Source organism: Leuresthes tenuis, unplaced genomic scaffold (genome assembly GCF_036924035.1).
Source record: "Leuresthes tenuis unplaced genomic scaffold, fLeuTen1.0.hap1 SCAF_10, whole genome shotgun sequence".
Classification (NCBI taxonomy): domain Eukaryota; kingdom Metazoa; phylum Chordata; class Actinopteri; order Atheriniformes; family Atherinopsidae; genus Leuresthes; species Leuresthes tenuis.
In genome coordinates, this window is record NW_027325364.1 from 23,430,737 (window position 1) to 23,444,697 (window position 13,961).

At 39.1% G+C, this 13,961-nt stretch overlaps 2 protein-coding genes and 4 non-coding genes across 6 annotated transcripts; all 6 read left to right on the forward strand.

Annotated features, from left to right (window-relative positions):
* Positions 1–4,286: 4,286 nt before the first annotated feature.
* On the forward strand, positions 4,287–8,099 carry LOC140316983 (uncharacterized). The gene is made up of 6 exons (XM_072395064.1): positions 4,287–4,467; positions 4,562–4,639; positions 4,782–4,867; positions 7,329–7,560; positions 7,651–7,728; positions 7,895–8,099. The coding sequence occupies exons 1-6, from the start codon at positions 4,381–4,383 to the stop codon at positions 7,994–7,996; spliced, it is 663 nt and encodes a 220-aa protein (XP_072251165.1). The 5' UTR covers positions 4,287–4,380; the 3' UTR covers positions 7,997–8,099.
* Positions 6,694–6,767, forward strand: trnat-agu (transfer RNA threonine (anticodon AGU)). The gene has a single exon. It is a non-coding gene; the product is annotated as a tRNA-Thr (tRNA).
* Positions 8,100–9,504: 1,405 nt separating the features above from the next.
* trnat-ugu (transfer RNA threonine (anticodon UGU)) lies at positions 9,505–9,578 on the forward strand. Its single transcript has one exon. It is a non-coding gene; the product is annotated as a tRNA-Thr (tRNA).
* Positions 9,579–10,605: 1,027 nt separating this feature from the next.
* Positions 10,606–10,679, forward strand: trnat-agu (transfer RNA threonine (anticodon AGU)). The gene has a single exon. It is a non-coding gene; the product is annotated as a tRNA-Thr (tRNA).
* A 602-nt stretch (positions 10,680–11,281) lies between these two features.
* On the forward strand, positions 11,282–12,011 carry LOC140315747 (hepcidin-like). The gene is made up of 3 exons (XM_072393333.1): positions 11,282–11,472; positions 11,563–11,640; positions 11,807–12,011. Exons 1-3 carry the CDS (start codon positions 11,386–11,388, stop codon positions 11,906–11,908), a joined length of 267 nt encoding a protein of 88 aa, XP_072249434.1. The 5' UTR covers positions 11,282–11,385; the 3' UTR covers positions 11,909–12,011.
* A 1,405-nt stretch (positions 12,012–13,416) lies between these two features.
* trnat-ugu (transfer RNA threonine (anticodon UGU)) lies at positions 13,417–13,490 on the forward strand. The gene has a single exon. It is a non-coding gene; the product is annotated as a tRNA-Thr (tRNA).
* The last annotated feature ends 471 nt before the right edge of the window (positions 13,491–13,961 follow it).

The following is a 13,961-nucleotide window of genomic DNA, read 5'->3' on the forward strand; positions in this document are numbered from 1 at the left end:
GAAAGAACAAGATCGCGAATACAAGCGGCCGAAATGGGTTTCCTCCGCAGGGTGTCTGGGCTCTCCCTTAGAGATAGGGTGAGAAGCTCAGTCATCCGGGAGGGGCTCGGAGTAGAACCGCTGCTCCTCCGCATTGAGAGGAGTCAGATGAGGTGGCTTGGGCATCTGGTTAGGATGCCCCCTGGGCGCCTCCCCGGGGAGGTGTTCCGGGCACGTCCCACTGGGAGGAGACCCCGGGGAAGACCCAGGACACGCTGGAGAGACTATGTCTCTCGGCTGGCCTGGGAACGCCTCGGGGTCCCCCCGGAAGAGCTGGAGGAAGTGGCCGGGGACAGAGACGTCTGGGTTTCTCTGCTCAAGCTGCTGCCCCCGCGACCCGACCCCCGGATAAGCGGCAGATGATGGATGGATGGATGGATATTTTCTACATTCAGGCATCAGACAGAATTCACAGTTGCTGTTATCAGTCATCATGTTCATCCAGATGAAAAACCTCACATCTCAACTTCTCATAAGACGAAGGCATTCTGTGCTGCAGTTGCCATCCTGCATTCCAGAATGCAACCATAACCCTGCTGTACCTGATTCTCAAACACCTTGAGGGCTCCAAAACACATGTTAAGATAATGTTTGTGGACTTCTCATCAGCTTTCAATACCATCCAGCCCCATCTACTGGTACAGAAGCTCCTACATCGCTTCCAGCTGGACTCCTGCATCTCCGGCTGGATTCTTTATTTCCACACCAACCGTTCTCAGCAAGTGAGAGTAAATGACCATCATTCTGGACTGTCTTTTACATCTACAGGCTCTTCTCAGGGTTGCGTTTTATCTCCTCTTCTTTACATCCTCTACACTGACAACTGTTGTTCTGCAACTGACAGTCGCCACATTGTTAAGTTTGCAGATGACACAGTCATTTTGAGCCTGCTAAAGGACAATGCAACAGCACATGGCCACATCATGGACTATTTTGTAAACTGGTGCCAGGAAGCTATGCTGGAACTAAATGTGACAAAAACAAAGGACTTGTGTATTGATTTTAGGCACAAGGCCTGCAACCTTACTACAATCATCATAAATGGGCAAGACATTGAAATTGTTCATCAGTATAAATATCTGGGTTCTATTATTGATGACAATTTGACTTTTAACAGTAACACGGACATGCTGTGCAAGAAAGGGTAGCAGCGCCTATACTGTCTCAGGAAGCTTTCTGGGTTCCATGCTGACAAGACTCTGATGACCATGTTTTATAGATCTTTTATAGAATCCATACTTACCTTCTCTGCCATCTGCTGGTATGCCTTACTCAATGTAAAAAACAAAAATGCCATATCCAAAATCATCAAAGTATATAGTTACATAACTGGGGTTCAACAGAAAAATATGACTGTACTGTACAAAGAGCAGGTTATCAGGAAGACTGAATCTATTTTGGATAATTACACCCATCCTCTTCATTGTGAATTTCAGTTTTTGTCTACTGGTTCGCATTTTAAATATTCATCAGTACGGACCAAGAGATACAAGCACTCATTCATAACCTTTGCTGTTCAGCTGTTAAACTCGACTGGGAAACGCAGATAGTCATATGTTGTATGCACACAAATTTTTAGGTAACCTTTGTACTGCACATATTGATTTTTACATGTGTTTTCATGTGTTTTATGTTTGTAGTGTGAGTGTGTATGTGAGAGGTGTACTACTACTGCACAACAATTGCCCATACTGGGACAAATAAAGAGCTACTACTACTACTACTACTACTACTACTACTACTACTACTACTACTACTACTACTACTACTACTACTACTACTACTACTACTACTACTACCATCGTGCTCACGTTTATCTGTATTCAGGGGAGCTGTGCAGTAAGAGCTTGATTAAACTTTTAACAGCTAAAAGAATTTCTAAAATAGTAAAATACGATTCCTATTGTAAACATGACGAATTGATTTAAAGGTTAGAGAAGGAGAGGAGCCGGTGAGTGCAGACATTCAATCTGCTGCAGTTGAAGATCCATCTGTAGACTTGTTTAAGTTACAGTATGTAAAGACTAATGAATAAATAACTTCTGTAAATATTTTTTTAAAAATCTTCCTGTGTGTACGTAAAGAGATGTGAAATGAGTGTTTTATGTGTCATCTTTCACACAGATGATGATTAACAGTAGACAGAAACGTGAAATTCATTGTATACCTTCCTGTTACCAAACATGCGATGGATTTAAATGTAGAATTCACTGCACTTTCTGAGGCCTACTGCTGATGGAACATTGCCTTCAAGAGTCTTTTTTCTTGTTATTAAAAAGCATACTTCTTTGAATTCTATTCATGACACATCTAATGTTTTGAGGATGTTGCTAGAAATGTATGAATGGATGGAACTGTGTATTTTAAAGGGTTTTTAAATACCTGAACAGTGTGTGAACAATAAATCTCATCAGTACTAAAAGTGTGTGGATATTTTGTTTCTCCTGTCGACCTAACTTAATTTCACCTGGTATTCATACAATTTATGTGTTAATCTTTGAATATGATGACTAACAACAGCTATAACAATAACTTCTACACACGAGGAAGAAACTATAAGATTGAATTAATTAGAAAAGATGATGAAAAAGATTAAATGATAAATATCTGTGTCAGGTAAAACAATGAAATTGTCACAGTTTAGTCATCCAACCATCAGTAATTTTCCATTGATCCTGCTTCTGCCCCACTCAGCCTGTCAGTCACACACCTCATCAGTTAACTCCACTCACCTGTGCACACAGCTGCCTCTCATCACATGCAATCAGCCCAGCATATAGTCACCAGCTCCACACTCTATCCTTTGCCAGATTGTTCTTTGCCATGCAAGTCTTCTCAGCGTTCTCCTGCCAGCTTTACCGGTACCGACCTCGCCTGTCCCTGATTCCCTGCTTCATCTGCCTCCTGGTAATTCGACCCAGCCTTCTGTCCCTGACCAAGAACTTTGCCTCTCCTCTCCTGATTCCTGTTTGCCGGTTTCTAAACCGTTTGTCTGTCTGCCAGAGTTTCAGTAAAGCCTTTTTACCACTGTCTTCTGACTCCTTTGTACTGCAATTGGGTCCATACACCACCCGTTACAGACATAGAGGTTCACAGGTGGTTCACTACTGATGGAACATTGCCTTCAAGAGCCTTTTTTCTTGTCATTAAAAGAGCGTACTTCTTTGAATTCTATTCATGACACATCTAATGTTTTGAGGATGTTGCTAGAAATGTATGAATGGATGGAACTGTGTATTTTAAAGGGTTTTTAAATACCTGAACAGTGTGTGACAATAAATCTCATCAGTACTAAAAGTGTTTGTTTCTCCTGTCGACCTAACTTAATTTCACCTGGTATTCATACAATTTATGTGTTAATCTTTGAATATGATAACTAACAACAGCTATAACAATAACTTCTACACACGAGGAAGAAACTATAAGATTGAATTAATTTGAAAAGATGATGAAAAAGATTAAATGATAAATATCTGTGTCAGGTAAAACAATGAAATAGAGGTTCACAGGTGAGTTAAGAATTCCCCTTTATTGAAAAATATCCCAAATTTCCTCATATATGAATACATACTAGATTGTTTATTGACAGTTTGGTTGTCACATTATCCAAGTACACAGGTCAAAAAGGCTTTTTGGGAAAGAGAGCAAGGTAGGGGATTTCAGTTATTGCAAAAGACAGTGGGATTGAGTGTGGTCAGCCTGATTTTCCTTTGAAAACAAGCTGCTATCTTTAATTTGCCTATGAAAAACCCAGTCTCGCAGCAAACCATGAAAACGGAATCTGTTAATTTATGTCCAGACATCATTGTTTCTGTTTTTCTTTTTTTCATGCTGATGGACAAGAAAACAGTGACCTCGAGGACTTTAAAGTCATCACTGCAGTACACCAAGCACTTAAATGACTGTTGCATCACACTTAACAGGTGACAAACTCTGTATTCGGAGGTAAAAGGTGTTGGCTGGGTTAAGTTGAAAAACTGAGTTTCTTACCAATCTTTTACCAACCTTAATTTAAAATAAGTTTGTTTTGCAATGGGTTTTCCCTTTTTCAGATAAATGCTAAAGTTAATGATTAAACAGAAGAAACATCCAAAAGCTCAGGATTTCCCTTTCTTTTGAAATTTCCCCACACACATTCCCAGCATCAAATAGGGACATAGTTTGCTGCTGGAGGTACGTGCTGACAGGGATGAGGCAACAGCTGCCCAAGTGAGTTTAAATACCAGTTCAGCTTCCACACTCAGCTATCAGCCAGGAGAAGTCCAAGGAAACAACAACAGTCATTAGGATCAAGAGAAATCTGGTCAACTAAAACACTTCAGCTTCTCAAATTTACCTAAGATGAAGACTTTCACCGTTGCAGTTGCAGTGGCCATCACGCTCGCATTTATCTGTACCCAGGAGAGCTCTGCTGTACCAGTTACTGAAGTAAGAAATAGTCCCAAAACTTTTAGCAGCAAAGAATACTTTTTCAATGACTAAAATGCGGTTCTAACTGTAAACATTTCCAACTCATTAACAGGAGCAAGAGATGGAGGAGCCAATGAGTGTCGATGCTCAAGCTGCTGCAGATGAGGAGGTGATTGTAGAAATGCCAAAGGTATATCAAGTTAGATAAATCATGAAGTCAATTTTTCTGTCATACAAAGTGCCCTTATGAACTACATATCAGTAGCAAAAAAATGTACATATGATAATGCAGGAGAGGAATACTATTCTCATGTCTCTTTTCTGTCACACAGATGCTGTTTAAAGGCAGACAAAGGCGTGGGGCCTTTTGTGGCAAGTGCTGCAGTAATGGTGTCTGCAGTAGATGCTGCTATGCTTAGCTTGATATTCTTTTGCTTTGTCATTTCCTTGAAACCTTAAGGATGTTACAGAATGTGGTGATGATGTAATTATATGATCGAAAGAGTTCAAGTGTCTGCAGACAGCTTGAAAAATATAACACTAAAATAAGACTCTGTAAACATCTTTTTGTTCTGAATTTAAGTCATTGTCACGTATTCTGAAAAAGTAAAAGTGCTTTGGTAAAATTCTCAATGAAATGAACTAAACTAATTTCACAAACTGAGGACATATATAGAGTCCTGAAACATGTGTAAGAATGATGCACATCCCCAATTTCGCCCTGTCTAAGGTTGAGATTTTATACCCGTCATGTTACTGACCTGTTGCCATTTTACCTAATTTGTTGCAACATGCTCCTCCAGCTGCTTCTTTTTAGTAACAGTTTCTTTCCATCCTTTTTGTTTGTTTGTTCACTGTCCCAGCTTTTTTTCAATTTGTTGCAGCCATCAAATTCAGGACGGGCTTACAATTTTTTTTATGAAATAATATAATGTCATATTTTATCTGATTTATTTTCTATGTAATAATGTGAATAAAACATTGTATAAGCAAATCGTTGCATTCTGTTTTGGGTTTTTTTCATATTTCACAGCGTTCCTAGTATTAGGAAATGAGAATGTACTTAAATCCACTCTAATACTTGGAACTGTATTTCTTTTTATGAATTGATGACATTTCCTGATGTCATATTCCACTTAGAGTGTCCACAATAATGTTACTGCAACATTATTACCACTTTTTCACATTTATTTAATCATCTGCTAGCTCAATGATGTTCAAGAGCCATCTTGTTGAAAGCATACAGCAGGCTTAGTCCCATATTTACAACATTTAAAATAACACATCCATCAAATATGAGTTTACAAAAAGAATAAAAACTTACATTGCTTCTATCATAATAATTTTTTTAGTGTGAAAAAAAGTTCTGACAAGTCTACACTGCATCAACCAATTTTAAAAGGAAACTCAACACTGAAATCCCAGTTAGATTTATCTGGGATTCAAGCATTTTTTACGCAGCGGGCAGCCTCACCACCCCCTTGCGGGCTTGTTCCTGAATGCATGTGCATGGGAGAACCATGAGTGGGAGAACAGTATTTTCAACAAATATAAATGCACACATACATGGCAAACCATAATTATTATGAGTCTGTTAGGTTTTTTTTTCAGTTTTTTTTTTAAAAAGACCAGGGAGAAATAGGAATGAAGAAATTTCATATCATCAGAGAGAAAATAAGAGTTGGAGAGTGTGAATCTGTGGTGATCTGAGCATGTGTGCTGGTGAGTTACAAGAAAGCTGGAGAGACAATGGTGTTCCTATAATTTGGAAGCAGCTGACAGGGTCTGCCATTGCGCCATGTTTTTTTCTAAACAAGGAGGAAAGAACAAGTTAATGACTTGACTGGCATTGAGATGAAAAACCAAACATCCAAAACCAAACAAGGAATTCTCCATTCTTTTGAAATTTCAAAGTGTACTTGCCTGACTGCTCCAAGTGTAAAGTTTGGTGGAGGGGGATTATGGTGTGGGGTTGTTTTTCAGGAGCTGGGATTGGCCCCTTCGTTCCAGGGTTTTCTGTTCAACCACAAAGGACAGAAAAGTTCATTATTGAACATACACTTTGTGAAAGATTCAAAAGTTCAAAAGTTTCCATTCTTTGATAACTCACATTTGCAGTGTCACTTAATGAGAGATGCCAAATCCATTGCTGGAAGAACATGCAGTCTGCCATTGATGAGGCAACACCTGCTCACGTGAGAGAACAACAGTCAACAGCAAAAAACTGGTTAGAAAGGCTTCAGAGGCGCTGTGGCTTAGTTGGTCAAAGTGCCTGTCTAGTAAACAGGAGATCCTGGGTTCAAATCCCAGCAGTGCCTGATAAATTCTTTATGATTTCCCACTGGGAACCTCCCCATAGATTGAAAGAACTCCACAAGGAGTCTGAGATGGTCACTTGGCTTCCAACCTCCACAGATACCAGATGTAAAAGCATTTCTGGAGAGCAAACCCGGTCCTCAAAGACCCCCCATACCAACTCACACAGTTTAAAGGATCTATTGCCAACTTCCCAGAAAAAAATGCTGCTGAACACCCTCATATTTTTTTAGTTCATCAGTATGAGGAGCTTGAACCCTGTTGTGGAGTCGGGTGAACAAACTGAGGTTAACAATCTTAGAATATTGACGATGATTTTCTTGATGAGTGTTTGATATTCCTACATAAACAATACAAATGTAAAGTCAGTAAAAGCTCCATGCAGCATTATCAGACCTTCATCACCTCACAAAAATATTTTATACAAAAATGATTTGACTGGCATTGAGATGAAAAAACAAACTTCCAAGAACTCTGAATTTTCCATTCTTTTGAAATATCCCACTCAAACTTCCAGCATTACACAGAGAGATTTTCCCAGTGAATTCGGTATTTGCTGACAGTGATGAGGCAACAGCTGTCCAAGTTAGTATAAATACCAGCACATTTCACACATTCTACTATCAGACAGGATCACTCCAAGGAGCTCCCAAAAGTCATCAAGATCAGAAGAAATCTGGTTATTTCAGGATCTTAAACCCTCTTAAGATGAAGACATTCAGCGTTGCAGTTGCAGTGGCCGTCGTGCTCACATTTATCTGTGTTCAGGAGAGCTCTGCTGCACCGAGCTCTGAAGTAAGAGCTGGATTTAAACCCTTTCAGAGCAATGAAAATGTTTTCAGCATGTCAAGACTTTATTCCTCAATCTGACACAATCTTTAACAGGTGCATGATAGGGTGGAGGAGATGGCTGAGCACAGTCCAGTTGCTGAAAATCAAGAAATGCCAGTGGAATTTTGGAAGGTATGTTTAGTTAAGCCAATGAATGAATTGAAACACTCTGTATCGTCTATAATGTGAATGAATGGGTGGTCACCCTGAAGGGTCCTGGTGCTCTGTTGTTTGATAAAGAGGAGAAGGAGGGCGACTGATCAAACTGTGATGAAAACCTTCTTCTTGTCCTACACAGATGCCGTATGGAATCAGACAGAAGCGCCTCGCTGGTGCTAAATGCAAATTTTGCTGTAACTGCTGCGGCATGAGTCTTTGTGGTGTCTGCTGCGATTTCTGAGGAGTCCTGCATCAGCCTGGAGTTCCTTCAACAATCACAAGATTGTTTAGAAAGAAATTTTATTTGTTGAAAAAGTTTTAATAAAGTCATTTGTTTATTATAATTGTCCTTGTGGTTGTAAATATCTGAGGAGGTGAGTGGATTTATTCATATTGTAACTCATATTGTAATGTTCTGAGTTGGGCTAAATGAGATGAGGCTCTTTGCTTTGATTCACAGCTGCATGCTTTAAAGCAGACTGCAAGAAAGCTGGAGAGACAATGGTGTTCCTCTAATTTAGAAGAGTCTCAATTAGTCTGGAAAGATAGTCTCATAACATATAGTAAAAAAAAAAAACCTTTCAAAAAGTAGAACTGCTGATAGAAGAGAATAAGAATAACCATAGGTTTCTTTTCAGCACTGTAGCCAGACTGACGAAGAGTCTGAGCTCTGTTGAGCTACGTACTCCTTTAACTCTCAGTAGTGATATTTCAGGAGCTTTTTTACCAATAAAATAGTTTCTATCAGAGAGGAAATGAATGTAATCTTTCCATTATTATCAACTCAAATACAGAAGTTTTTTGGAGTAAACTGATTGATATACACATATTCATAAATGTATGAATGACTAAAATGAATTGATCTTAAAAAATCATTTAAAAAAGTAACAATACTGACTCTGTTTTAAGTTAGTTGAAATAAAGAAAGATTTAATTATTGATAAAGGGAAATCATGGTAAAAGATAAAATATAGAATGAATGAAAATAGCTCTGCTGATTCCTCCTTTAAGTTGATACCTTTCATTGGAAAAATTCTGATGTGGTAGATTAAACAGAGATTTGAAGAGTCTTGTTTTAAAGCATAACCTTCAACACATAAAAACTGTTCACCCCCCTTTTTAGTGTAGTATTATGCAGTCACGCAAGTCAACAGGCTTTTCAGTAAATTAGATAAAAAGTGCGGGATTTCAGGTATTGCAAAACATACAGTATCTGTTAAGCCTGCAATAATACAGATACAGCTTTGATGTATGGACCCCGTCGTTAATCAGCAAATGCTGAAAAGATTTGACATCAAATGATCAATTAGTTTTCAGGTGTTTTAAGAATCTTTATCATTACATTATTTCCATCTAGCTTATTTGAAGTTATGCTATATACAAATGAAAATGTTTAGAAAACCATCTGCCATTTACCTTTTGCATGTTAATCATGTCCTTCAAAATGTATTTATAAAAAGAAAGCTAATGAGAATGAGAAAAAATGGAGTTAAAATGACAGAATAAAAGTGTTTTCTGTTCAACCACGAAGGACAGAAAAGTTCATTGTTGAACAGACACTTTGTGAAAGATTGAAAAGTTCAAAGGTTTCCATTCTTTGATAACTTACCACTCACAGGTGCAGAGTAACTTAGCGAGAGATGCCAAATCCATTGCTGGAAGAACTTACAGACTGCCATTGATGAGGCAACGCCTGCTCATGTGAGAGAAAAACAGTCAGCAGCAAAAACTGGTTTGGGAGGGCTCAAAGGTGCTGTGGCTTAGTTGGTCAAAGTGCCTGTCTTGTAAACAGGTGATCCTGGGTTCAAATCCCAGCAGTGCCTTCCCTTAAATTTCCCAAAAGGAAGTTCAAAATACGCTATATTGGCAAAAATATTCACTGCTCATGCAAATAATAAATTCACGCACTCCAATCACTTCCATGGCCGCAAGTGTGTAAATTCAAGTACCTATGCATAGTGCTTCTACAAACATCTGTGAAAGAATAACCCTAAAGAATGGGTCGCTTTCAGGAGCTCCGTGAATTCCAGCGTGGCACCATGATACGATGTGCAATAAGTCGAGGTGTGAAATTTCTTTGCTACGAAATATTCCACAGTCTACTGTCAGTGGTATTATAACAAAGTGGAAGCGATTGAAAACAACAGCAAATCAACCACGAAGTGGTAGGCCACATAAAATAACAGAGAGGGTTCAGTGGATGCTGAGGTGCATGGTGCACAGAGGTTTCCAACATTCCGCAGAATCAATCGCTACAGACCGCCAAACTTCCCGTGGCCTTCAAATTAGCTCAAGAACAATACGTAGAGAGCTTTATGGAATGGGTTTCCATGGCCGAGCAGCTGCATCCGAGCCATACATCACCAAGTGCAATGCAAAGCGTCAGATGCAGCAGCGCAATGCACGCCGCCACTGGACTCTACAGCAATGGAGACGTGTTTTCTGGAGTGACAAATCACGCTTCTTCTTCTGGCAATCTGATGGAAGATTCTGGGTTTGGTGGTTGCCAGAGGAACAGTACTTGCCTGACTGCATGTGCCAAGTGTAAAGTTTGGTGGAGGGGGATTATGGTGTGGGGTTGTTTTTCAGGAGCTGGGATTGGCCCCTTCGTTCCAGGGTTTTCTGTTCAACCACAAAGGACAGAAAAGTTCATTATTGAACATACACTTTGTGAAAGATTCAAAAGTTCAAAAGTTTCCATTCTTTGATAACTCACATTTGCAGTGTCACTTAATGAGAGATGCCAAATCCATTGCTGGAAGAACATGCAGTCTGCCATTGATGAGGCAACGCCTGCTCACGTGAGAGAACAACAGTCAACAGCAAAAAACTGGTTAGAAAGGCTTCAGAGGCGCTGTGGCTTAGTTGGTCAAAGTGCCTGTCTAGTAAACAGGAGATCCTGGGTTCAAATCCCAGCAGTGCCTGATAAATTCTTTATGATTTCCCACTGGGAACCTCCCCATAGATTGAAAGAACTCCACAAGGAGTCTGAGATGGTCACTTGGCTTCCAACCTCCACAGATACCAGATGTAAAAGCATTTCTGGAGAGCAAACCCGGTCCTCAAAGACCCCCCATACCAACTCACACAGTTTAAAGGATCTATTGCCAACTTCCCAGAAAAAAATGCTGCTGAACACCCTCATATTTTTTTAGTTCATCAGTATGAGGAGCTTGAACCCTGTTGTGGAGTCGGGTGAACAAACTGAGGTTAACAATCTTAGAATATTGACGATGATTTTCTTGATGAGTGTTTGATATTCCTACATAAACAATACAAATGTAAAGTCAGTAAAAGCTCCATGCAGCATTATCAGACCTTCATCACCTCACAAAAATATTTTATACAAAAATTATTTGACTGGCATTGAGATGAAAAAACAAACTTCCAAGAACTCTGAATTTTCCATTCTTTTGAAATATCCCACTCAAACTTCCAGCATTACACAGAGAGATTTTCCCAGTGAATTCGGTATTTGCTGACAGTGATGAGGCAACAGCTGTCCAAGTTAGTATAAATACCAGCACATTTCACACATTCTACTATCAGACAGGATCACTCCAAGGAGCTCCCAAAAGTCATCAAGATCAGAAGAAATCTGGTTATTTCAGGATCTTAAACCCTCTTAAGATGAAGACATTCAGCGTTGCAGTTGCAGTGGCCGTCGTGCTCACATTTATCTGTGTTCAGGAGAGCTCTGCTGCACCGAGCTCTGAAGTAAGAGCTGGATTTAAACCCTTTCAGAGCAATGAAAATGTTTTCAGCATGTCAAGACTTTATTCCTCAATCTGACACAATCTTTAACAGGTGCATGATAGGGTGGAGGAGATGGCTGAGCACAGTCCAGTTGCTGAAAATCAAGAAATGCCAGTGGAATTTTGGAAGGTATGTTTAGTTAAGCCAATGAATGAATTGAAACACTCTGTATCGTCTATAATGTGAATGAATGGGTGGTCACCCTGAAGGGTCCTGGTGCTCTGTTGTTTGATAAAGAGGAGAAGGAGGGCGACTGATCAAACTGTGATGAAAACCTTCTTCTTGTCCTACACAGATGCCGTATGGAATCAGACAGAAGCGCCTCGCTGGTGCTAAATGCAAATTTTGCTGTAACTGCTGCGGCATGAGTCTTTGTGGTGTCTGCTGCGATTTCTGAGGAGTCCTGCATCAGCCTGGAGTTCCTTCAACAATCACAAGATTGTTTAGAAAGAAATTTTATTTGTTGAAAAAGTTTTAATAAAGTCATTTGTTTATTATAATTGTCCTTGTGGTTGTAAATATCTGAGGAGGTGAGTGGATTTATTCATATTGTAACTCATATTGTAATGTTCTGAGTTGGGCTAAATGAGATGAGGCTCTTTGCTTTGATTCACAGCTGCATGCTTTAAAGCAGACTGCAAGAAAGCTGGAGAGACAATGGTGTTCCTCTAATTTAGAAGAGTCTCAATTAGTCTGGAAAGATAGTCTCATAACATATAGTAAAAAAAAAAAACCTTTCAAAAAGTAGAACTGCTGATAGAAGAGAATAAGAATAACCATAGGTTTCTTTTCAGCACTGTAGCCAGACTGACGAAGAGTCTGAGCTCTGTTGAGCTACGTACTCCTTTAACTCTCAGTAGTGATATTTCAGGAGCTTTTTTACCAATAAAATAGTTTCTATCAGAGAGGAAATGAATGTAATCTTTCCATTATTATCAACTCAAATACAGAAGTTTTTTGGAGTAAACTGATTGATATACACATATTCATAAATGTATGAATGACTAAAATGAATTGATCTTAAAAAATCATTTAAAAAAGTAACAATACTGACTCTGTTTTAAGTTAGTTGAAATAAAGAAAGATTTAATTATTGATAAAGGGAAATCATGGTAAAAGATAAAATATAGAATGAATGAAAATAGCTCTGCTGATTCCTCCTTTAAGTTGATACCTTTCATTGGAAAAATTCTGATGTGGTAGATTAAACAGAGATTTGAAGAGTCTTGTTTTAAAGCATAACCTTCAACACATAAAAACTGTTCACCCCCCTTTTTAGTGTAGTATTATGCAGTCACGCAAGTCAACAGGCTTTTCAGTAAATTAGATAAAAAGTGCGGGATTTCAGGTATTGCAAAACATACAGTATCTGTTAAGCCTGCAATAATACAGATACAGCTTTGATGTATGGACCCCGTCGTTAATCAGCAAATGCTGAAAAGATTTGACATCAAATGATCAATTAGTTTTCAGGTGTTTTAAGAATCTTTATCATTACATTATTTCCATCTAGCTTATTTGAAGTTATGCTATATACAAATGAAAATGTTTAGAAAACCATCTGCCATTTACCTTTTGCATGTTAATCATGTCCTTCAAAATGTATTTATAAAAAGAAAGCTAATGAGAATGAGAAAAAATGGAGTTAAAATGACAGAATAAAAGTGTTTTCTGTTCAACCACGAAGGACAGAAAAGTTCATTGTTGAACAGACACTTTGTGAAAGATTGAAAAGTTCAAAGGTTTCCATTCTTTGATAACTTACCACTCACAGGTGCAGAGTAACTTAGCGAGAGATGCCAAATCCATTGCTGGAAGAACTTACAGACTGCCATTGATGAGGCAACGCCTGCTCATGTGAGAGAAAAACAGTCAGCAGCAAAAACTGGTTTGGGAGGGCTCAAAGGTGCTGTGGCTTAGTTGGTCAAAGTGCCTGTCTTGTAAACAGGTGATCCTGGGTTCAAATCCCAGCAGTGCCTTCCCTTAAATTTCCCAAAAGGAAGTTCAAAATACGCTATATTGGCAAAAATATTCACTGCTCATGCAAATAATAAATTCACGCACTCCAATCACTTCCATGGCCGCAAGTGTGTAAATTCAAGTACCTATGCATAGTGCTTCTACAAACATCTGTGAAAGAATAACCCTAAAGAATGGGTCGCTTTCAGGAGCTCCGTGAATTCCAGCGTGGCACCATGATACGATGTGCAATAAGTCGAGGTGTGAAATTTCTTTGCTACGAAATATTCCACAGTCTACTGTCAGTGGTATTATAACAAAGTGGAAGCGATTGAAAACAACAGCAAATCAACCACGAAGTGGTAGGCCACATAAAATAACAGAGAGGGTTCAGTGGATGCTGAGGTGCATGGTGCACAGAGGTTTCCAACTTTCCGCGGAATCAATCGCTACAGACCGCCAAACTTCCCGTGGCCTTCAAATTAGCTCAA

Bases quoted from the DNA above. Each gene is read 5' to 3' on its own strand.
- LOC140316983 (XM_072395064.1), top strand. From the start codon at position 4,381: ATGAAGACTTTCACCGTTGCAGTTGCAGTGGCCATCACGCTCGCATTT. The intron at 4,640-4,781 runs GTATATCAAGTT...TCTGTCACACAG, and splicing joins TGATTGTAGAAATGCCAAAG to ATGCTGTTTAAAGGCAGACA. The intron at 4,868-7,328 runs GCTTGATATTCT...ATTTGCTGACAG, and splicing joins AGTAGATGCTGCTATGCTTA to TGATGAGGCAACAGCTGTCC.
- LOC140315747 (XM_072393333.1), top strand. From the start codon at position 11,386: ATGAAGACATTCAGCGTTGCAGTTGCAGTGGCCGTCGTGCTCACATTT. The intron at 11,473-11,562 runs GTAAGAGCTGGA...AATCTTTAACAG, and splicing joins CTGCTGCACCGAGCTCTGAA to GTGCATGATAGGGTGGAGGA. The intron at 11,641-11,806 runs GTATGTTTAGTT...TGTCCTACACAG, and splicing joins TGCCAGTGGAATTTTGGAAG to ATGCCGTATGGAATCAGACA.